Source organism: Phoenix dactylifera, unplaced genomic scaffold (assembly GCF_009389715.1).
Source record: "Phoenix dactylifera cultivar Barhee BC4 unplaced genomic scaffold, palm_55x_up_171113_PBpolish2nd_filt_p 001518F, whole genome shotgun sequence".
NCBI lineage: Eukaryota > Viridiplantae > Streptophyta > Magnoliopsida > Arecales > Arecaceae > Phoenix > Phoenix dactylifera.
The window spans coordinates 68,225-93,058 of NW_024068827.1; the positions used below are offsets into that span (position 1 = coordinate 68,225).

At 41.3% G+C, this 24,834-nt stretch overlaps 3 protein-coding genes across 9 annotated transcripts; all 3 read right to left on the bottom strand.

Annotated features, from left to right (window-relative positions):
- Positions 1–706: 706 nt before the first annotated feature.
- LOC120108731 (disease resistance protein TAO1-like) lies at positions 707–2,531 on the bottom strand. Its single transcript, XM_039122424.1, has 2 exons — positions 1,469–2,531; positions 707–1,138 (listed from the first exon to the last, which is right to left on the bottom strand). Exon 1 carries the CDS (start codon positions 2,447–2,449, stop codon positions 1,490–1,492), a length of 960 nt encoding a protein of 319 aa, XP_038978352.1. The 5' UTR covers positions 2,450–2,531; the 3' UTR covers positions 707–1,138; positions 1,469–1,489.
- Positions 2,532–3,084: 553 nt separating this feature from the next.
- On the bottom strand, positions 3,085–5,232 carry LOC120108730 (putative disease resistance protein RGA3). Its single transcript, XM_039122423.1, has one exon. It carries the CDS (start codon positions 5,202–5,204, stop codon positions 3,456–3,458), a length of 1,749 nt encoding a protein of 582 aa, XP_038978351.1. The 5' UTR covers positions 5,205–5,232; the 3' UTR covers positions 3,085–3,455.
- A 7,113-nt stretch (positions 5,233–12,345) lies between these two features.
- Positions 12,346–20,870, bottom strand: LOC113461311. 7 transcript variants are annotated; one of them, XR_005509971.1, is made up of 8 exons: positions 19,938–20,556; positions 14,569–14,926; positions 14,170–14,456; positions 13,856–14,083; positions 13,672–13,764; positions 13,338–13,442; positions 12,809–13,242; positions 12,346–12,664 (listed from the first exon to the last, which is right to left on the bottom strand). XR_005509971.1 is itself a non-coding variant. In XM_039122415.1 (7 exons), the coding sequence occupies exons 1-7, from the start codon at positions 20,106–20,108 to the stop codon at positions 13,172–13,174; spliced, it is 1,317 nt and encodes a 438-aa protein (XP_038978343.1). In that variant the 5' UTR covers positions 20,109–20,868; the 3' UTR covers positions 12,881–13,171. The 7 variants fall into 7 exon arrangements, 6 of the variants coding, with proteins under 6 accessions (XP_038978343.1, XP_038978342.1, XP_038978347.1 ...); XM_039122415.1 differs by lacking the exon at positions 12,346–12,664 and having other exon boundaries at positions 12,881–13,242; positions 13,334–13,442; positions 19,938–20,868; XM_039122414.1 differs by lacking the exon at positions 12,346–12,664 and having other exon boundaries at positions 12,881–13,242; positions 19,938–20,557.
- Positions 20,871–24,834: the final 3,964 nt, after the last annotated feature.

Genomic DNA, 24,834 nt, shown 5'->3' on the forward strand with positions numbered 1-24,834 from the left:
TCTAATCTCCGAGCTTAGCGGGCTCACATAATAGAAATAGAAATAATATAACAAATAAAAATAGTGTATAGGAATTCAAAAAATTGCTGGATCTTAGCTTAAAGTATTTCAAATATATAAAAATTAAATAGAAACAGTTTTTGCAATGGCAACTTCAATTGCAGCATTTCTAATTGCAACCTGTAATTGAATTACATGCAATAGAGGTGTAGGCATAGGAACAACCCCGAAAGAAAACAGAACAAATAGCAGTAACTCCTAGGGAGCAGCAAAGCTACATTTCCTGAAATATATAAAGGACACAAAAAGGAGAGGAATTGTCGTGCAATCTACCCTGTAGATTTTACCTCTAGGATCATCTATCTAGTATCTGTGCCCAATATCAGAAACAGAGGTGCCAGTAACAAGGAATTCAGCTTCTGTTTCTCTTGAAGCTTACTAATTCACTGCCCAGAAAAATGCCAAAGAGTGGCAAGAAAACATCAAGGCCTTCATGGCTGCCCTCTTCCAAGAAAATACTCTTTTAACTCCATTCTTTTTCCTCCTTCCATATTAACCAGAGAAGTGCCAAAGTTTGTGAGAAAACATCACTGGTAACATTTGCCCATAAAAGCAAACAAGAAAAACATGCTAGTGAGAGTGGGCATTCTCAATCAAATAGCTGTTGGATGATATACTTAAAAATGGTTAAAGCACCCAAAGTGAATGTTCAAATAATTAATGAACATCTCCATCTTTCAATTATTTTTGGCACATAAAGCAGAAGTACTGTCCAAAGTCTTCAAATACAATATTTATATTTCGAAGGACATGAAATAAAATATGGTTCAGAGAAAACAATCAACAACACATTACATGCCAAATAACATCTACTGAAAGGGAGTTAAGCTTATCTCTTCCTAGTGTCCCTTTAAATGCGTAACAACAGCAAAAGCAAATCTATCAGGAAGATTCATACGAAGCCACTTGATCATTGAATGTCCGGAAATCTTTGAAAAGTTTATCCAAGGCACAGTATGTCGTTTCTTCTGTTAGTAGATTTAGAATAGCAAGAAGTTCAATGTTGAAATGATCGACAAGAAAGCTGCTTGTACCGTGAACTCTCTTAATTCATCCTGAAGCTAAATTTGCTGCTTATCTGACATAGCAAGAGAAAATAAAATGAGAAAAAATGAATGAAAAATTCCAATGTGCATCCCTCCAGCTCCCACTTGACCTCTTATCCCTGAAAAATTCTCGTGAGAATCATGAATTGGTTCATAATAGTTTATGTGAACAGTGTATTGTGGCTACCATCTAAGGAAGATGCCATTGATTACCTTTAGGAACTGCTTTAGCAAGCATGGACAAACTGAACTAAAACTTGCCACTAGATTCCCTCAGGAAGGAGAATGTGAGGGAACATAAATAATTGTACTCACTAATTTCTATTTCATCATTTGTGTGTGAGAGAGAGATGGGATTGTACCTCAAAAGGACTGAGATGACATTAAACTGTAGATGGTCTTCTAAAGCAAGAAAAGGAAGGAAGGGATGTGCTGAAGTTGCTCCTCCTCTCAGATGATATTTTGGTATTGGGGATGCGTGACATGAGGTCCCAATATGGTCCTCTTCTCTTGCACTGTCTCTCCAGGTCGGGGCAGCCTTCGATGGCCAGATTCTCAAGTCCAGGGAGTCGTCGTTGTAGACCTTCTGGGAGCGATGACAGCCGAGGGCAATATTTAATAGACAGCTTCTTAAGGGCAGTAAGGCCCTGCATACCTTCAGGCAGAGATGACAATTTGCTGCAACTGCCGATGCACAGAGACTTGAGTGCAGCGAGTTGTCCTAGCCCTTGTGGCAAAGATTTCAAGCCAGGAAGCTTGGTGATAGACATCACCTTGAGTGCTGTTAGGTGCCCCAGATCTACTGGCAAAGAAGTCAGGCTTGGGCAACCCCAAATATAGATATGCTCAAGAGCAGTGGCATGTCGCAGGCATTCCGACAAGGAATTCAATTTAGGGCAGGAGTCTACATCCAGTGATCTGAGGGAAGCAGGCAACTTGGGCAATTCCAGCAGACCATCACAATCTTCAATATCCAGTGATCTGAGGGAAGCAGGCAACTTGGGCAATTCCAGCAGACCATCACAATCTTCAATATCCAGCTCTTCCAGGTTTGGTAGGAGTGGTAGGCCTTCTGTCAAGGAATTCAATTTGGGGCAGTTTCCGACAGTCAGTGATCTGAGGGAAGCAGGCAACTTGGGCAATTCCAGCAGACCATCACAATCGATAACAGCCAGCTCTTCCAAGTTTGGTAGGAGCTCTCCATCCCCTGATGATGACGAGGATAATGGCAAAGGTGACGGGCCAACCAACTTCTTGCAGCGATGGAGACTTAAGTTCTTCAGTGAGTTCAAGCCACGGAACTCTGCCTCCGGCCAGTAGACCAGATCATCACAAGAATCCATCCTCAAAGATAGGAGAGAAGTAAGGGAAGAGAGTGTCGTCAGGCTACAGATCAAGCCCAACTGCTTATTTGTAGTTCCCTTCATTTTTAAACTTTGGAGAGATGGTAGCTCTGGCATGGTCATCAAATTTGGGCAATTAATGATCTCAAGCTCAGCAAGGTGAGGGAAAACCAAGGGACCTCTGCAGTTCCTTCAAACTCTGACCACTTCTCCAACCTCTGCATCGTATGCAACACCAGTCTTTTTAGTGAGGGGAATGCTCGCACTGTGCCATTACGTGCATTGCCATAGATGGTGCTGCCGTAAATGTGCTTGACGTTAAGCATCTTAAACAAGCAGAGAAATTTAAGAGAAGGTAGCTGCCACAAAGGCGGGAGATGTTGGCATCTTGGACAAGCTCCCAGATGGATTTCAACAACATTTTGCAGCAATACAGTGTCCATCATCCACGTTGGAAAGCTGCCACCCTCGTAGCGCCATACTGTTAGCAGCTTCAAGCCATCATGAGGTCTAAGGGCTTCCAACACCTCTTCAGCATTTTCTGCTGGCAAAACATCTTCTTGGAAACTATCATTGGAGTAAAAGGGATCCCACCAAGTCATATCCCAGCATAATATTAATGAGCAAAGGTTATGTTTGGAACTAAGATTAGCTTCTTTAGCATCTGCTGCATCCCTCACATTCCTCAGGTTATACAGCTCTAGAAGGCCACCGAGATTTAAGCTATTCAACTCACCTATACGCCTTCCAGCATCATTGCCTACAACGTATTTGGTCAATGTTCGCAGGCTGCTCAATTGCCCGATACCTGCTGGTAGCTGTTTCAGACTAGGACATCTGTCAATGTAGAGATGCCTCAGGCTACTCATATTTCTCATGTCTTCGGGCAGCTTACGGAGTTTCCTGCAGCAAGAGAGTTTCAGAGTTTGTAGATTGAAAAGTGTGCTGGTGGCATCCGGTAATGCTTCAATAGAAGTATAAGAAAGGTCGAGGTATCTCAGATGTTTCAAATATGCAATTGCAATAGGCAGTCGTGTATAGGAGTATAACATAGATCCAATGCTCTCAAGGACTTTGGCTTTAATGAATCCGCAGGCATACTAGCTGAGAATCCCGAGCACAGGAGAGTGCGAATATTTGGATAATTATTCAATTGAACTTTTCTAAATGTAAACAAGTGACGGGCTTTCGTAGATATATCTTCCCACCTGGCAGGGTCCTCCATGCCCAGGCATTCATTCCCCATAATGGATCGCGCCAGATCGTGCATGAGGTCATGCATCTTGCATGTTGTTTTATAATAAAGACGCCCGTATAAGGCATTCTCCTCAGTTTCCCTGATATCCTGAAAGAAGGATCTCCAAGCCAACTCATTAAAAATCTCATGCCCTTTGTCCTCCAACTCCTTTCTTCCATCGGATGGAATGAATCCGTTGGCCATCCATAGTTGAATCAACAGATCCTTTTCCATCTCATAATCCTTCGGAAATATGGCACAAAAACCAAAGCATTGTTTTAAATGGGAAGACAATTGACTGTAGCTCAACCTTAGTGCTGCTAAGATCCTATCTTCACCGTCCTGCAGATCCCAAATCTCGCTATCCCTCACGGACAACCATTCCCTTTCCTGGCCCTTGGACTGCATTAAGCCCCCCAGTGTCTTCACTGCCAGAGGCAACCGACCACATTTCTTGACAATTTCCTTGCCGATGTTTACAAGATTTTTAGGCTCTTCTGCTCTCCCTTCAAATGCTTTCTTCTTAAACAATGCCCAAGAATCATCCTCAGTCAAACACTCTGGGCGATAAGGGCTGAGGGTACCCATTATCGACGATGCCCGCTCACTTCGTGTAGTCACAACAATCCTACTCCCTTCTCCGCCAGTTGCTAGTAAAGTTTTTAGCTCATTCCACTTTGCCTGATCCTCGTTCCAAATATCATCTAATACAACCAAGTACCTCTTCCCACTTACCACTTCTCGAAGGCTGCGTTGTAACGAGTCCATGTCTGATTGCTTGCACTCAACCCCTGGGGCTGAATCTATTATTGCTTTAGCAAGTTTTGCAACATCGAACTCATCCGACACACAGACCCATATGCGTGGCTCGAAATGTTTCTCCACCCTCTGATCTTTGTAAATCAATTGGGCCAGTGTGGTCTTACCCAAACCCCCCATCCCAACTATGGGAAGGACTGCAACATTCCGGTTGTTATCATGATCAAGTAACAACTCCACTATTTTTGCTTTATCTTCCTCCCTGCCGATGACCTCTGACTCATCCACATAGGAGTGGGTTTGTGGCCTGTCCTTTTGTGGTTGGGTTTTGACCGTGAAACCAAATTTATTTCCCTCATCTACTAGTTTCTCTATTTTTTCAACAATAGCATGCAACTCTCGCCCCATCTTAAGGCGAAACGAAACTGGATTGCCAAGAGAAAAGAAGCTGCGCACCTTTTTTGTCATGTCGATCTGAATCTCTGCCTTCCGCCGCTTTGCTTCCACATTGAAGTCATCCAGTATGTCGTCTGCTTCGTAGGCTGCATTCTTCAGTGCTGCCAACCAGCTCTTCACACCCGCTTCTTTGACTTGCCGCTCCTCTGCATCTCCAAGCCTGTCCAGGATTGCCGACAGCATTCTTTCCAGCTTTTCTAGCTTCTCATGGATGCCCCACATCATTCCAAACTGTTGGAGAACATGGTCGGTTGCCTTCTCCATCACCACCGGTAGCAAGGCTGAGAAAAGCACGTCAGCCATTACTCCAGGCTCCAAAGAGTCTCTCCGATTTAGCAAAAAAAAAAGAGTCTCTCCGATTGATTTGGGAAGAAGAGTTGATGAATGGCAAAGAATGCGACCCGGTGGAAATGCTCTCCCTCTTTCCGCTAGATCTGTAGGTGCTCTGGAAGTTTCTCTGCCCTTTCCCTTTCCCGCCTGATGTGAACAAAAATGTCAATCAATGGTGGTCCCAACGTCTGTTTAATCAAGTGCTCTCCATGTGGAACTACAGTATTACCGCCACCCATTATTTCAGTCTGATCTTACCAACCAAATTGCCGTCACGCCATCAAAAAATCGGGGCTACCATTACGTGTATTTTAGGAAAGATAATCGAAAGATGTTTGGCTGAGAGATTTGATGGGAGCGGAAATAAAAATATCTTAATTTTTCAAAATATAATCTTAGTTTTTTTATATTCAATTGAATAACCTTTTTGATTTTGATTTTAACGATGAGCTAAATATATTTATTTTTATTTTTATTTTGGTTTATTTTGATTTTAATTCTAGTTTTATTTTTGGAGGGGGAAACAGATGCATCGTTGATGTCCACCATGATTACGCTTCTTCCCGTCGCCTGCTCGGAAGAATGACTTCTCAACAAAAAAATAAAATCGAAGGAAGAATATTGCTTCTTGGTGGTGTCTTCTCCTCCCGTCAAGTCTTCGTGTTTGTTTGTATCGGAAAAAAAAAAAAAAAACATTTCTCGTGGTTCCGGCGGTGTTATTTAAGTCAAGGTAAAAGAGAATCTAAACCACATATCACTGGAGTGGCAGCTGGCCTGTCGTTGGTTGTCCTTATCATCCAACAGGGAAAGAAATATTCTTTAACAGATCGTCGTAAAGACTAAAGTCCTGTTTAGAGAGCTTTTGGAGAACCAAAAAGCACTTTCTGATCCTCCAAAAAGTACTTTTAGCTAAAAAATAGTATTTGGTAAATTTTCCGAAAAGCTGTTTCAGCTTTTGCGGGAAGCTGAAAACAGCTTTTGGGGGGAAAGCTCCAAAGAACAGGGGAGGCCTGTTTTTCGAGAAGAAGGAAGAGAAAAAAAATGTTATTTTAATTTTGTTTAGGTGTTCAACCGAGTTACTTGTTCCATGTTTTTTATATTTTTTTTCTTTCTTTCTTACTCTTGTAAGCACTTGTTCTTTTATGCAATCCATAAATTTATTTTATGCAATCTATATTCCAGTCTGCAATTTTCCTAGCACTGTTTTCATCCAATTTATGCTAAAGCTTTAATTTCTATTGTTTTTAATTTATGTATTTTTAAGTTCCGTTCTTCAACTTCTGTAATTTTTCTTTTTATGCAATACAATTAAATCTTCCTTCATGCGATTTGTGCTCGCTTTAATCTTCTTGTTTTCATCCATTTTAATTTATGCCAAAACTCTTCTTTGATTAATTAAATAAATGTTTTTCGAATCTGAGTACCTTTCTTTCAGATAGTTTCAATTAAAAAATCATATCAACATCCCCGACATAATGTTTTTCTTTTATTATTCAAAAATCGATTTTGAATCCGAGTGAACGTTCTAATTTTTATGCAACTCCAATCGCCTCCTTGTGGATCAACCTCTTGCAACCGCTATTCTTTGAGTAGGAAAAGTAAGAGTAAAATTAAATTAAACTTTGTTTGTCGGTTCTAACAACGATCTGTTTAGCATATTTTTAGTTAGACAGGAATAGGACGAACATCCCCCTTTGACTTAGGCATCGGAGGGCCGGCGCCGGAAACCCCGGCCACCGGCTTTTTGCAGTGTAATAACCCCAAAAAATTTTTTTTTATATATATATAAAAAGGGATAGAATAGTTCTTTAAAATTGATATAAGGGGTAAAATTGAAAGGAATCAAAAGTTAATGGCATAACCGTAGATATGTTGAAGTGTTAGGGGCAAAATGGGAATTTAATAATATTAAAAAAGGGTGAATAGTATCTTGATGTGATTTAATTGGAGGGTTTGAGCTGGCTTTTGGAATGAAACCGAGAGAAAGAGGGAGGGGGGTTCTCAGGCGTGAAACAGAGGAAAGGAAAGGAAGAAAGGAAGAGGAAAGGAAAGGAAGAAAGGAAGAGGAAGGAGATCCCGGTTGCGCTGCCAGCTGAAGGAAAAAGTGTAGATCTCCTTCCCCTCTACGCAAGGACCTCGATTTCCAAAAAGAAAAATGTAAATATCCATCCCTATCTAGTCTTTTGATGACATTAAGCTATACAAAGGGTGGATATAGTCTAGAGGGGTCGGATAAGGGTTGTAGAGGTGGTTAAAAGAAGAAGAATCGGATTTTGACAAATTTTTCTGGCACTACGGAAAAACTGTGTCAAAGTTCCAACTTCGACGAATTATTTAGGGGGCCAAACGGCCTCCGATGATGATGCATGTTATCTCTTTGGAATCCTCTATGAGTGTAGAATGTTAGGTAAAAATTTCATCAAATTTGGAGTCTTGAAAGTGGATCAAAACCGGGATGAAGTAACCCACTGTCAGTTCGGGTTACTGTTCATCCGGGTGGAAAATAGGGGATTTCATGCTATAATAGGGTATTAAGCCTAGATCAAGCTAAAAGGGACCTTGTACTCATGCAAGGGAGTCCCTAATACATATAAATGGTAAGTTAATTAATTAAAAAGAAAAAGAAGAAAGAAAAGAAAAGATTTAGGGAATGGGGGAGTTGAATCAATTAAAGTTTCCTATATTATAATTGGCACGTAGATTATAGCCCTTGATACAAGACTAAATGTATTGTAAATGCATGTCACAGTTGGGCAAGAAGCTAGGGAACAAGAGGAAGAAGTTTCCCACTGCCTGCTGTAGATTTTTGGAGGCGTATCAGGGCTGTGCCGGATTGACAGGTGAGTGGGAGTCATGTACTTTGCACTATGAGCATTCTTAATTCATTTTCATGAATGTCGCCAAGTGTGAATTGATTCCACTTGAGCATATTGATTGATATTGTAGTAGATTCCTCTATAATCTTGATTCTCCATGCTTGATTATTCTGTACATGCATTTGAGAGAACATTGAGAGGAATTACGAGGGGTTGATGAGTAATCAAATTGATTCCGAATTGTGAAATGATTTCTTTTATAAATTGATTTCATTTCCTCTATTTTAAAGACTTGTGAGTCGTAGCTTGATTATACTCTTTTATGAGTAATTAAATTGGTTCCAAATTGTGAAATAACTTCTTTTGTAAATTGATTTCATTTCCTCCATTTCAAAGATTTGTAGAGCCTTCTTAGTGGTATATTGAGTTGTATTGCACTTCCTTGACCCTCACTCCTAACCCTGATGTTAGTTTATGATTGGGTCGGAGTCGAGTGAGTGGTAGTCTTAATTATGCTCCTTTTTAGTAGAGTATTGGGAGGGTGCATTATGGCATTTATGCATGGCTTGGCAGTATCTGCAGGACACCTATAGTCGATGGGGTTGAACATCGGCCTTTGTGCACATAGTAGCCTTCTGGGTGGGCGGAGCCCAGTCCCTTCCTAGGGGGGACACGGTCCTAGGCGTAGGATCGGCCGGTCCTACGACTTATATTCTGCTTGCCGCCGGGCATAGTAAGACCCCGCGAGGTGCAGTATGGCTTTCCGCGGATGTAGAATTCCCGCGAGGTGCCGTTTAGTATATAGATGTGAGATGGATTTCTGTCCTGGATACTGGCCGGCATTTATATGATCAGTGTGGTGTCTTATCCTGCATATGCATGTGACAGTAGGGAGTTGTTGCTGGTTCGCCTGGGGCGTAAAACCCACCTCCTGATAGCTGTCTAGCATTTATGTTATCGGTATGGTGTCTTATCCTGCATATGCATGTGACAGTAGGGAGTTGTTGCTGGTTCGCCTGGGGCGTAAAACCCACCTCCCGACAGCTGTCTAGCATTTATGTTATCGGTATGGTGTCTTATCCTGCATATGCATGTGACAGTAGGGAGTTGTTGCTGGTTCGCCTGGGGCGTAAAACCCACCTCCCGACAGCTGTCTAGTGATGATTTACATATTGGTGTGGTGTCATATTCGATGTATGCATATGGCAGTAGAGAGTTGTTGCTGGTTCGCCTGGAGCGTAAAACCCACCTCCCGATAGCTGTCTTGTTGATGATTCAGCCTATTGACACCTGATTTATATGATTCAGTACTATGACATGTTGAGCATATTCATGAGTAGCATATATGTTGACTTGATTATTCCATATATGCTTCAGATGAGTTGATATTGATTGTGGTGATATTGATGACTTACTCCATATTCTCTATGTTGAGATCATGTTCATCTTATTATTGATCTTGAGATTTCACCTCGAGCCATGATTATATCTGGTCTCATGTGCATAGTACTCTCTACTCCACTCACTGAGTATTTATATACTCACTCCCCAGTTTGGTGTTTTTGATTGCAGGGCAGGTATTGTATAGAGAAGAGCAGGATTAGTGGTTGCCTGCTAGCTGTGCCGCTCCATAGTATAGTATAGTATAATGTAAATAGAGGTTTATACCTTTTGGTGTATTATAAACCTTCTATTGTATATAGTGCATAGTTACAGTCATAGATCCTGTTGTGGATATGGGTTTGACCATGGATGGAATGGGAACCAGATTTTTATACAGATGAGTTATATGCCTGAGATAATGTATTGATATATATTGTCCAGGTTCATTATGTGACGGATTATGTGATTGCTGCTCTGACAGGTAGTGTGTTGTATGTATTGAGATAATCCTGACAGGTCACTATAGGAAAAGTGATCATTTTGTGCATGTATCATGCCAAATTTTTCAAGATCTATTGATGATTGATAGGTAGTAGGGTTCTACGCGGTGGCTGGTGGCCTTATGCCTACCCGCACCCTAGGACCGTCGCGGCGGCCCGCCGGGAACGGGGCGGGGGTCGTGACAAAGCTTGGTATCAGAGCAAAGGTCAAGAAGAGTCCTGTCAGAGCAATAGGATGAGTCAGGATTAAGTATAGGATTATACTATGGAGCATAGGATTTTTCTGTATGTTATTTTATGAGTCATTTACAACTCAGTAAAATATATCATGACTCAGTGTGTAACGACCATCCTCTCTTTTTGACTTTTTTAGAGAGATATAAAGAATACCTCCAAGGAGAGGACCTGCTCGTCCTGGAAGGAAGGAGGATGGAGCCAGATATAGCATTGGATGCGGGTTCTGCACATGTCGAGCCCCAAAGAGAAAAACCTCCTCCTGCTGATAGACGGAGGGTTGATGATCAAGGAGATGTAGGAAGTAGAGATGCATTGATGGAACAGTTACTGGCGGAGAATCAGGCTCTGAGGGAGCAGATTGCTCGGGGGAAATCTCCTGCCCCGTCAGTAGTATCCATCCCACCTCCTGTACCTGTGCCAAGAAGTTTGGCCAGGCGGGCTCTAGATGATGAGGGGATTACTGTACAGGAATTTCTTAGGCTCAGAACCCCGGAGTTTAAGGGGGAAGAAGGTGAAGATCCTCAGAGATTTCTGGAGGAGACTGAAAAGATGATACGGAGACTGCCCTGTTCTGATGCAAGAGCTATAGAACTTGTAGGGCTTACAATGAAGGAAGATGCCTGGGGCTGGTACCAGAGGCACGTGGAGGACAGATTGTACAGTAGGAATCCTCCAACCTGGGAAGAGTTCAGGCAAGCAGTGATGGATGAGTTCTTGTCTCCAGCTGAGAGGAAGAATCGGGCTCTTCAGTTTGAGAGGCTGAAGCAGATGCCCGGAATGAGCGTATCTGAGTACGCTCGTGAGTTCACTAGATTGGGGAAGTATGCTCCTTACATCATCCCCACTGAAGCTGCCAGGATAGAAAGATTCAGGCGGGGTCTGATTTCCCCGCTTTATAATGCAGTACTGGCAGTAGAGGTCCCCACCTTGTCTAGGCTGATTGATAAAGCAAAACAGTGGGAGACCAGAAACAAAGAGGAAAGAGCTGAAAGAGAACAGAAGAAAATGAGTATGGGGAAAGGGCAAAGCAGTAGAAATAGATCTCTCGGAGGGCCCGACGGAGCAGTCTGTACGCTCAACTCCACCTGCCCCACGTAAGAGGAAATGGAGGGAAAGAGGTCAATCACAAGAAACTTTTCTACCATCAGTACCTCGTCCTCCAGTCACTATAGCCAGAACTGAATCTGGGTTCCAATCATGGCCAGTGTGTGGCATATGTGGGAAGCAGCACCCTGGCAGATGCAGAATGGGCCAGGGAGTGTGCTACAGATGTGGACAGCCGGGTCATTTTGCCAGAGAATGCCTGCAGGGTGCCACCCAGCAGTTTGTGCCTTTGGCATCCTACCCTTCTGTGCAGATGGACAGGCCTAGTAGTAGGGGGCCTGTAGGCAGAGGCAGAGGTCAGACACCGGCATCACAGCAGAGTGTTGGACCATCTCAGCCATCAGCTCCAGTAGGTAGAGGGCAAGGAAGGGTGTTCACGGTAAATCCACAAGAGGCACAGGCATTAAATGTAGCTGTGACATGTATGCTCCTCATTGATAAGATTAAAGTTAGAGTATTATTTAATTCTGGAGCTACCCATTCATTTGTGTCCCTTTATTTTGCTAAAAAGTTAGCTAAGGATAAGATATTAATGCATATTCCCTTAGCTATTAGTACATTCACTACAAGAAAATACATATTCAGCGACTAAGATTCTAGTCGCCGAATAACCATATTTGGTCGCCGAAACCTTTTCGCGACTAGAATACTCTTCGTCGCCGAACCCTAGTCACTGAAAGGTTTTGGCGACCAATATTGTGTGGTCACCTAAGGTACACCAACAACGACCAACGTTTGGTTGCCGAAGCAACTTTTCAGCGACCAAATTTGTTGTCGCTAATTCCCACGCCGACCAAATAGTTGGTCGTGGAATGTTTGTCTTCCGCTATCAAAAATATGGTCACTGAATGTCTATCTTCCCCCACCAATAGTTTGGTCGTAGAATGTATTGGAATGCATTGGCAACAAACATTTTTTGGTGGCAGAAAGTATTAACCTGTATTTAATTAATAATTCAAATTATAAGCTTAATATTTATTTTTGGGCTCGTTCCAAATCCTGTACAACCAACACAGCCTATCCATTATCCATATTGCACAATACATTTGCTCATCCAAATAGAAGTATACACAATGTTGGAGAATCCATAATCATTCATTATAAATATCATCATCTATAAGTCTAAAGTCAAGCAAACCTATTAACCATTCATCAAAATGTTTCATCCATACCATATGTTAAGGTGATAATCATCACCAAACACATCAAAATGTAAATTAAAAATCCCAAAATATCTGATCTTGCAATTCATCCAAACAACCATCATGTAGATAAAAATATGAATAAACAAAAAACTGATTTCTGCTTGTAGACAACTCCACAATGATCATCTGAACAAAAGCTATCCATGTACCAAAAACTAGATTCACATGCTCATAACTCCACCATGTATCTGAGAAAGCAAAAAAGAATACACAATCAATAACCACATGTAAAAAATAATAAACTAAAATTCAAGTATAAGTTCACAATGATATTTCGCTTAATTTGGTCCAAATCTCTAAATAACCTACGTAATATAAATGAGAATACATACCAACGAGTATTTGTGCCACCAGTTGAATACATGGCCCCATCATGATGGATAGACGACTTATGCGTTTGAGTCTTTTTCTTTAAGAACTCTGTCACCAAACTTGTAAGATGTGCAATTTGCTTCTGTTCTTCCTCTCGCTCTTTCTTTTCCTCCTCACGCTCTCTCCTCTCCTGTTCCAATTGCCTCCGCAGCTCCTCACGCTCCATCTCACGCTCCATCTTCATCTCCTCCATCTCAGCTTTAAGTTTCTATAACTCCCCAACATGGTCTTGTGACACACGACTAGGTGTGGAAGAAGATGAAGAGGGCTTCGGCCCATCCCCAAATCCAAGAATGTATCTCTTCCTTTTTCCAAGTGCCTGCCTAGACATCTCCTCTGATGTTAATTGCACACCGGATTGGAAAGATTCTTCTCGCAAGCTCAACATCTTTGACTGTCAATGCAAAGGTAACAACAGAATTAAATGTATATATAATCTTGCAAAAGCATAAAGTGATTTAAATTATTATTGAGATTTTAGATACCTATATGTTTCACGGCGCAAATAGGATCAATCCACTCTTTGTTCTTCTTGGTATGAGTTTTCTTATAGAATTCTAGAAATTCAAGGTTTTCAGAACCATTAAACTCCGGCTGCAAAGTGTAATTTAGATTAGCATATAGCCACTATATAATAAAAAAACTAGAATAACTGTCAGATCTACTTGCATAAAAGGATTTCAAAAATATACATGTAGCAAACTAGAATAAAAAATCTACTTGCAGCAAATTATCTATTTTACAATAGCCAAAACTATCCCATAGACTGTTTCACAGGCAATTCACTAAAAATATAGCCAGTACATACTCAAAAATATATTACCTGTATAGTCATTGTTGCAACAAATGACCGAGATCCTGAACAATGATTGTACTCAAGCTTTTTCCTATTCTTTTTACCAGCTTTTGATCTCACCTTCAAAAAAAATACAAATTAAAAATCTAAAGAAAACATTATGATCAAATATTTTACTTATAAACTCTGAAGCACTAAATATGTAAGTTACCTTGTGTTCTTTGCTTTTCCACACATCGTCAATTAAGTGGCGCCAATCCTCTTGAGTCACATGTTCATATGGATGACTATAAGGATCCACATGTAAGACGTTCTTAACATGCTTGTAATGCAATTTCATATTGTGCCTCCAATTTCTGTGAATATTGTAGCATTTTCTGTGGACAGCTTGCTGAGCTACTAGATTGCCATGATAATCATCCGAGATTTTGAACTTGTCCTAAAAACATAAGTAAAATCATTATGTAGTATGATCAATGCAACTATTACAAGTATGTAAAAGAATATTATGCAATAAATAATTACAAGGACAGATTGTATGATAGCAGATTGAGTAGCCTCGTCTACATGCCGCCACGTCGGTATGCCCTTAATTGGACACATTCTCCTAATATACACCCCCAACAGACTGGTTACCTTTGGGGCATTAATACCACATAAAGCATTCCACTCATCAAGTACTGGAACAGAAAGCTTTTCTCCGCCATTCTGGGCAATGAGCTTATCAATTCCTTTCCCAACTGTCTTACCCCGCACGCGCTTTGATGATGAACATGCTAAAATAGTTAAATACTTTAGGCCATAAGACAAACCTGCTAATGATAGATAAAGAGAACGCAAAAAAAACACAAAATCACTAAAATGCCATCATTTTACCAAGAGTATCTTAGCAATAACAAGATTCAGAAAGATGAGTTTTCTCACCCACGCTGTTGGCAATAATAGGTGGACTTGAAAGCTCGTGGGTTTGCTGGGTAGAAAAGGTGGGGAGCAGAGTAGGTTGGGCAGCCATCACGGGCACAAGTTCAGCATCTCCAGAAGAATTCAGTTCTTCATTATCAGATGGCAGATACTCATCATCATCATCGCCATTGCTAATCTTGTTCGGTCCTTCATTACCATTCTGATTTGAACCAAACAATGCCTTGGACATACCCGGTATGCCAAGAGCCTCTAATCTCATTGAGTTCATTTCAATCCTTTTTTGCCTTTGCCTTTCGTATCCCGTCAGCTTCTGGGACAAGCACCCAGGCTTCACAAATTTTTTACCTACTTTGTGCATCTTTCATAATAAAAACCAGATAGATACAATATTACATTCAGCCATAAAGAAATATGGAGTAAAAAGTACATCACACTCTTCATAAAAAATAGAAGCATGTAAGATAAAAATGGATGATTTTCATTAACATATAAAACAGAAGCATGTAAGATAAAAATGGATGATTTTCATTAACATATAAAATAGAAGCATGTAAGATAAAAATGTTCAACTTTGCTATAGATAGATCATTAGAGAAATATATCATAGCTCTAAATCTACGAGTGTATCACTGTCACTATCAATGTCTTCTTCTTCATCGCTAGGCTCCTCTATTACTTCATCGACACTCCCCCCGGCTTGATCTCGCCCACGGCACTGCAAAATGACCTCCTCTTGAATAATTTCAGCATCAATATCATATGTGCGCAAATCCATTGTGGTTGGCTCTTCAATGAAAATTGGTTCAACGTCATTGGTTTCATCTTGTTGGAATGCATGATTGAGAACAATGGTTTCTTCAACATCATTGGGTTCTAAATCACTCATCTGTGGCACATCCCATATACCTCGATGCTTGAATCTTTGGACAACTTTCCAATTGCCACGTCTCTCTGCAGTGTCATTAATATAGAATACTTGCTGCACTTGACTCGGTAGTACAAAAGAATCATCTTTGTACCACCGACTTCTTGTATCAATGCTAGTGCAATGCGCATCAATGCAGAAAGTTTTTTTACTTCCAGTGTTGAACCATTCGCATTGGAACAAAATGACTTGTTGTCCGAACATATATGTTAATTCCCAAACTTTGCACAAGTAACCGTAGAAGTCAATCGGTTGCCCTTCGTGGTCCCCTTCAACAACTAACCCACTATTCTGGCTTTTACGGCGGTTGTCACGTTCGATGGTATGGAATCGGACACCGTTACAAAAGCACCCTGAATATATGTTGACTATCGGACGAGGACCGTTGGCCAATGACCATAATTCATCAGTAGCTTCCGGTGATCGCTGGTTTCGAAGTTGAGTCATCTATAACAAAAAAGTGACATAATATGTTACTTCACTTTCAAATGCAAGGATAACGGTCGTACATGTTAATTAATTTTGCTTACGCGATCTTTGAACCACTTGGGAAATTCTTTACGTTGTCTGTTTGTGATGTCAACTTCACTCTCACCTTGTATGTAGTTCTTGTGTTCCCTATTCGACATTCAGTAACGTATAAGTAACATATAAGTCTAAAACAACTAAATATACAATAGCTGAACCTTAATAAGCAAGTTAAAAAAACATACTCTCGATATTGATCCACTTCTGAACTATTGTATAAGACAAACCATTCAGCCATCTCGAGTTCATTGACCGGCACATCAGGTCCCCTTCGGATTAACCCAAATGGTCGGGCACTTTGAGTAAAGACTGCTAACCCCGTGCCACGATCACCACCGTCATCATTCCTTTCTTCTCTGTTAAACACTGTTTCGATTCCATTGAGGTACATTGAGCAAAATGTTGTACTCTCTTTAGAAATATAAGCCTCAGCGATAGAACCTTCTGGGTGAGCTCGGTTGGCAACAAATCCTTTTAGAACTCCGAGTAACCTACGATAAATAATAGCTCAATGCTAATAGAAAAATTCTTACATGTACAATAATATATATGATTACTATTCCTACTATACGGTTGCAAATAATTACCTTTCAATTGGATACATCCATCGATATTGCACTGGCCCTCCAAGAATAGCCTCGCGAGGCAAGTGAATAGCTAGATGAACCATGACATCAAAGAAGGCAGGAGAGAAAATCTTCTCAAGCTTGCAAAGAATAAGAACAATTTGGTCCTCTAATTTTTTCAAATCAGCTTTTTTTAATGCCTTGGAGCACAATTGCTCAAAGAAATTGCCTAACTGAAATAATGCAGTATTAAGTTCTTTGTTGAGGTACCCACGCATTCCAACTGGAAGAAGGCGTTGCAAAAGAATATGATAGTCATGACTTTTCAGACTCGATAATTTACCACCTTGAGTACTTACACAGCTAGATATGTTTGCCGCATAGCCATCTGGAAACTTAATCGATTTTAAAAAATCACAAAACCCTTGTCTCTCTTGCAGGGACAATGTGTACAATGCTGGAGGCTTCTCATAAGATCCGTTCGCCCGCTTTTTTAGGTGTAACTCCTTCTGTATACCCATATCTGCCAAATCCATGCGTGCTTTTTCTGTATCCTTGCATTTCCCATCTACGCCCAGTAATGTCCCAACAATATTTTCTGCAATGTTCTTTTCCACGTGCATGACATCCAAGTTGTGACGCAGCTTGAGTGTTTTCCAATAAGGGAGATCAAACAAAATGCTTTTCTTGGCCCAAATCGTGTCAGCATCTTTGCCCCTTTTTCTTTTCTTATTAATGCTTGGATGCTTGCCCAACAGCTTGTATGTCCCTGAATTAATTTGCTCCAAGATCTCTTCTCCCGTTAACTCTCATGGCCTTGACCTGTCCTCACTTTTACCATTAAAGAGCTTGCTCTTTCGCCATATGTGGTTCTCAGGCAAGAAACGCCTCGCACCCATATAGCCAATCTTACTCCTCAAACGTTCTGATGAAGCATCTTCGTTACAAATGGGACAAGCCAAATAACCTTTTGTTGGCCATCCAGACATGTTACCATATGCAGGAAAGTCATTAATGGTCCACATGAGAGCAGCACGCATTCTAAATGTACTTTTACTAGAGGCATCATAAGTTTGCACGCCATCCTTCCAAAGCTCTTTCAACTCATCAATTAATGGCCTCAAGTAAACATCTATTTCTTACCGGGAGCCGTTTTTCCGGGAATAAGCAATGACAGCATACAAAATTGCTCTTTCATACACTTCCAAGGTGGAAGATTATAAGGCATCACGATAACGGGCCACATACTGTACGATGTGCTCATATTTCCAAAAGGATTGAAACCATCGGTGGCTAGCCCTAACCTCACATTCCGCGGATCCTTGGAAAACTCAGGATGTTGCCGATCAAAGTTCTTCCATTCCTCCCCATCAGCCGGATGTCTTAATGTTTCGTCATCCACTCGCTTCTCCTTGTGCCATCTCATATCTACAGCTATTTTCGGAGACAAAAATAAGCGCTTCAATCTCGGTGTCAGGAGAAAGTACCGCAAAATTTTATGAGGAATCTTCTTACCGTTACAATCATTCAGCTTATATCTAGGCTCATCACATATAGGGCATTTCGCCAGGTTCGCATTCTCCTTCCAAAAAAGAACACAATCATATTTGCATGCATGAATTAGCACATATCCCAAACCCAAATCTCGTAAAAATTTCTTGACTTCATAAAGGGTCCATGGAACAGACTTATCACACTCCGGTAGAATTTCCTTGTATACCTTCATGTTCATGTCAAAAGAAGAATTGCTCCATTGGTTGTACACCTTAATGTGAAGCATCTTAATAACGAATGATAATACTGTAAAAGTTTTGGAACCAGGATAAATGGGTTGTTGAGCATCATCGAACAACTTATCAAAATTCTGTGCATCCTCCCTCCCCAAGTTATTAGGCAATTCGTCAATATTGTCATTCATGAAAGCGCCCATGCAAACATCTTCCAGCATATTAGACAATTCTTCCCTATCATCGGTGCCATCCCCAGCCATTCTATCCTCAACAACTCCACCATTGTCACAATTAGCATTATTTGAAACACAAGATTGATGCACGTGAACCGATTCTCCATGTTGCACCCAAGTCTTGTAAGAAGGCGAGATTCCTTTTAACATTAAATGAATCTTGACAACTTGAATGCTTTGTTTTTTGTCATTCATGCACTCGACACAAGGACACCAAATATCATTTGCTGAGCCTAAATTTGCCACCGCAAATTCAATAAAGGACTTCACCCCTTCTCTATACTCTTTACTCTTCATTCTATTTTTTATTGTCATCCAACTCTTGTCCATTTTGACTGACCTACAAAGTACTTCATCAAGTTAGATTGATTAGTTTATAGATTTATTTTTGTATCCTGCAAAAAAAAGTTGCAGCAGAAAATCAGAGACGGCCCAATACATTTGGAGGCCTAAGACAAATTCAGTGAATGAGACATTTTCTTTCTTTATTATTATAATAATAATAAATTTTAATAAGTACAAAATAGTTAAAAAAATGATATGAAAATAGATAGCTGTCAAGTATACTATTTCAACAAAGATGCATGAATCTAACAAAGATAAAGAAGCCTCTTCAGTTTAATATAATTCTTGAATAGGAGCATGAAAATATATTTAGTTTAAAAAAAATCCCATCTCCCATCTCCCATCTCCCCTTGATACCACAGCACGGCAACCATTCAACCCAAATAGAAATGGGAAGAAAAAATTAAAAAATCTCCACCCTCTAAGAAGTCCATCTCCAATCCCCCTATCTTTCTTCCCGATGGCCCAGCTGGATCGGAGTAACGTGAGGGAAGGAAAACCAAGACCAAAACACTCCAATCCCCTGATTTCTCCCCTCTGTTTTCTCCACCCAAAACAAAACCACCGTCCCCAAATCCCTCCTCGCTCTCTCTTCCTGCCGGCCCAAGAAAAGGACCTCGCCCCAAATCTCCTCCCCGGTGGCGGCGGCGGCGGCGAAGGAGGAGAAGCCCTCCGCGGTGGATGCGGCGGCGGCGAAGGAGGAGAAGCCCTCATCGGTTTCTTCTTCTCTCGCCTCGCCTCCAAATTTCCCGACAACCCCCGAGGACCCCCGGCCACCGCTCCCTCTCCCTCTCCCTCTCCCTCCCGGCCTCTGCTAAATAAATGGGTTTCTTCTTCTCCCGGCTCGCCTCCACTGGTTCCCGACGACCCCCGGCCACCTCTCCCTCTCCCTCTCCCTCCCGGCCTCTGTTTCTCTCCCAGCTTATCAAATCCTCTCCCGGCTGGCCTCCTAATTTCCCGACGACCTCCGGCCACCTCTCCCTCTCCCTCTCCCTCTCCCTCCCGGCCTCTGCTAAATTAAAATCCAGAGAAGAGAACGTACCTTGGGACGCCGACGCCGAAGGGATGACCGAACGGGCGAACCGGCGAACGGGCGATGCCGACGTGCAGGTGAAGCCGACGTGCGGGTGAAGGCAAGGTGAAGGCGACGTGCGGGTGAAAAGGAGAAGAATAGGAAATTAGGTTTTTTTTTATTTGGTTTTCCTGCATTCATACTTTTCGCGACTAAATTGGTTTAGTCGCTACAGATGAACCTTTAGGAACCAAAATTTAGTCGCCAAAACTTTTACCTCCAGCCCGCGCGAAATACTGGACTCGCGCCAACTTGGTTTTGATTTTCTACGATCAAATATGCATTTAATTGATGTAAAACAATCATTCAGTAACTAAAAAGGATGCGTGCAAATTTATTTCTGAGCGGATTTTCGATCCTGCCCGTAGGATGTCCAAGAATTCTATATATTTTTAAGCGAATTTTCGTTCCTGCCACGTCCTCATGTCGCGTATCCTGTCGATCCATATATTTATTTGATAAGGAGTCAAGCATCGAGCTCGAGCTTTTAAAATTATATTATAATAATAATAAAAAAAGAATTTAAGTATGAAGAAAAGTTGTGGGATTGAGATTTAGCCGAAGAGACAAGAATATGCATGCCTATGTGAATTAAGATGTCAAACGGCACCGTTTGAAAATAAGCAGTTTTTTCTTTTTTTGAACTTAGAAATTAGCATTTTACAGGGGCTAGCACAACATCGTTCGATTTTATGGAAACTTTAAGGACCCAAATTAGATTCGTAAAAGTTTTTCTGGACTAAATTTTTTTTAGTCGTTGGAGGTGAACTTTAAGGACCAAAATTTAGTCGCCAAAAGTTTTACCTCCAGCCCGCGCGAAATATTAGACTCGTGCCAACTTAGTTTTGCTTTTCCGCGACTAAATATGCATTTCGTCGGTGTAGGATATTTATTCCGTAACTAACAAGGATGTTGGTCGCAGATAGCCTTCTTTTCCGTGGCCAAACGTTAGTCGCCCAAAGTTTTACCTCCACCCGCCAACTTGGTTTTGCTTTTCCGCGACCAAATATGCAGTTCGTCGGTGTAGAATAATTATTCCGTAACTAACAAGGATGGTGGTCGCAGATAGCCTTATTATCCGCGACCAAACGTTAGTCGCCAAAGTTTTACCTCCACCCCGCCAACTTTGTTTTGCTTTTCCGCGACCAAATATCCATTTCGTCGGTGTAGGACAATCATTCAGTAACTAATAAGGATGTTGGTCGCAAATAGCCTTATTTGCCGCGACCACGATTCATGTAGTCGCCGAAAGTGGTCGCTGAAAGTGTATTTTCTTGTAGTGATTTGTAGGGGATAGTATAGAAGCGAAGTATGTGTATCCTACCTATGTGGTAGAGATAGAAGGTAAAACACTCCCAATTTATTTGATTTCCAATACCACACCGAGCAGAATATGAAAAGTAAATACACTCACCCCTTTGAGTAAACAGGTAATTTACTCTTTTAAATTCGAGGACGAATTTTATATAAGGAGGGGAGGATGTAATAACCCCAAAAATTTTTTTTTTTTTTTATATATAAAAAGGGATAGAATAGTCCTTTAAAATTGATATAAGGGGTAAAATTGGAAGGAATCAAAAGTTAATGGCATAACCGTAGATATGTTGAAGTGTTAGGGGCAAAATGGGAATTTAATAATATTAAAAAAAGGGTGAATAGTATCTTGATGTGATTTAATTGGAGGGTTTGAGGTGGCTTTTGGAATGAAACCGAGAGAAAGAGGGAGGGGGGTTCTCAGGCGTGAAACAGAGGAAAGGAAAGGAAGAAAGGAAGAGGAAAGGAAAGGAAGAAAGGAAGAGGAAGGAGATCCCGGTTGCGCTGCCAGCTGAAGGGAAAAGTGTAGATCTCCTTCCCCTCTATGCAAGGACCTCGATTTCCAAAAAGAAAAAGGTAAATATCCATCCCTATCTAGTCTTTTGATGACATTAGGCTATACAAAGGGTGGATATAGTCTAGAGGGGTCGGATAAGGGTTGTAGAGGTGGTTAAAAGAAGAAGAATCGGATTTTGACAAATTTTTCCGGCACTACGGAAAAACTGTGTCAAAGTCCCAACTTCGGCGAATTATTTAGGGGGTCAAATGGCCTCCGATGATGATGCATGTTATCTCTTTGGAATCCTCTATGAGTGTAGAATGTTAGGTAAAAATTTCATCAAATTTGGAGTCTTGAAAGTGAATCAAAACCGGGATGAAGTAACCCACTGTCAGTTCGAGTTACTGTTCATCCGGGTGGAAAATAGGGGATTTCATGCTATAATAGGGTATTAAGCCTAGATCAAGCTAAAAGGGACCTTGTACTCATGCAAGGGAGTCCCTAATACATATAAATGGTAAGTTAATTAATTAAAAAGAAAAAGAAGAAAGAAAAGAAAAGATTTAGGGAATGGGGGAGTTGAATCAATTAAAGTTCCCTATATTATAATTGGCACGTAGATTATAGCCCTTGATACAAGACTAAATGTATTGTAAATGCATGTCACAGTTGGGCAAGAAGCTAGGGAACAAGAGGAAGAAGTTTCCCACTGCCTGCTGTAGATTTTTGGAGGCGTATCAGGGCTGTGCCGGATTGACAGGTGAGTGGGAGTCATGTACTTTGCACTATGAGCATTCTTAATTCATTTTCATGAATGTCGCCAAGTGTGAATTGATTCCACTTGAGCATATTGATTGATATTGTAGTAGATTCCTCTATAATCTTGATTCTCCATGCTTGATTATTCTGTACATGCATTTGAGGGAACATTGAGAGGAATTACGAGGGGTTGATGAGTAATCAAATTGATTCCGAATTGTGAAATGATTTCTTTTGTAAATTGATTTCATTTCCTCTATTTTAAAGACTTGTGAGTCGTAGCTTGATTATACTCTTTTATGAATAATTAAATTGGTTCCAAATTGTGAAATAACTTCTTTTGTAAATTGATTTCATTTCCTCCATTTCAAAGATTTGTAGAGCCTTCTTAGTGGTATATTGAGTTGTATTGCACTTCCTTGACCCTCACTCCTAACCCTGATGTTAGTTTATGATTGGGTCGGAGTCGAGTGAGTGGTAGTCTTAATTATGCTCCTTTTTAGTAGAGTATTGGGAGGGTGCATTATGGCATTTATGCATGACTTGGCAGTATCTGCAGGACACCTATAGTCGATGGGGTTGAACATCGGCCTTTGTGCACATAGTAGCCTTCTGGGTGGGCGGAGCCCAGTCCCTTCCTAGGGGGGGACACGGCCCTAGGCGTAGGATCGGCCGGTCCTACGACTTATATTCTGCTTGCCGCCGGGCATAGTAAGACCCCGCGAGGTGCAGTATGGCTTTCCGCGGATGTAGAATTCCCGCGAGGTGCCGTTTAGTATATAGATGTGAGATGGATTTCTGTCCTGGATACTGGCCGGCATTTATATGATCAGTGTGGTGTCTTATCCTGCATATGCATGTGACAGTAGGGAGTTGTTGCTGGTTCGCCTGGGGCGTAAAACCCACCTCCTGATAGCTGTCTAGCATTTATGTTATCGGTATGGTGTCTTATCCTGCATATGCATGTGACAGTAGGGAGTTGTTGCTGGTTCGCCTGGGGCGTAAAACCCACCTCCCGACAGCTGTCTAGCATTTATGTTATCGGTATGGTGTCTTATCCTGCATATGCATGTGACAGTAGGGAGTTGTTGCTGGTTCGCCTGGGGCGTAAAACCCACCTCCCGACAGCTGTCTAGTGATGATTTACATATTGGTGTGGTGTCATATTCGATGTATGCATATGGCAGTAGAGAGTTGTTGCTGGTTCGCCTGGGGCGTAAAACCCACCTCCCGATAGCTGTCTTGTTGATGATTCAGCCTATTGACACCTGATTTATATGATTCAGTACTATGACATGTTGAGCATATTCATGAGTAGCATATATGTTGACTTGATTATTCCATATATGCTTCAGATGAGTTGATATTGATTGTGGTGATATTGATGACTTACTCCATATTCTCTATGTTGAGATCATGTTCATCTTATTATTGATCTTGAGATTTCACCTCGAGCCATGATTATATCTGGTCTCATGTGCATAGTACTCTCTACTCCACTCACTGAGTATTTATATACTCACTCCCCAGTTTGGTGTTTTTGATTGCAGGGCAGGTATTGTATAGAGAAGAGCAGGATTAGTGGTTGCCTGCTAGCTGTGCCGCTCCATAGTATAGTATAGTATAATGTAAATAGAGGTTTATACCTTTTGGTGTATTATAAACCTTCTATTGTATATAGTGCATAGTTACAGTCATAGATCCTGTTGTGGATATGGGTTTGACCATGGATGGAATGGGAACCAGATTTTTATACAGATGAGTTATATGCCTGAGATAATGTATTGATATATATTGTCCAGGTTCATTATGTGACGGATTATGTGATTGCTGCTCTGACAGGTAGTGTGTTGTATGTATTGAGATAATCCTGACAGGTCACTATAGGAAAAGTGATCATTTTGTGCATGTATCATGCCAAATTTTTCAAGATCTATTGATGATTGATAGGTAGTAGGGTTCTACGCGGTGGCTGGTGGCCTTATGCCTACCCGCACCCTAGGACCGTCGCGGCGGCCCGCCGGGAATGGTGCGGGGGTCGTGACATGCAGGCCCCCCGGAGGTCGTCGCCTGCCGACGGACCACCACCCGCCATTTCACACCAGAGCTCCTCCTTCTCAACCGACGGTCGCCCCCGGGTCCAATTTCCAGCAACACAATGTAAGTATTGTGATGATCTCTCGAGCTTGAAAAGTGTAATTCTGTTGCTTTATCATATTGAAAGTGTTGGGTCAATGTAACTCAAACCCAAATATCATCAAGAAGTATGAAGTAAGTGTCATCCGAAGCAAATAT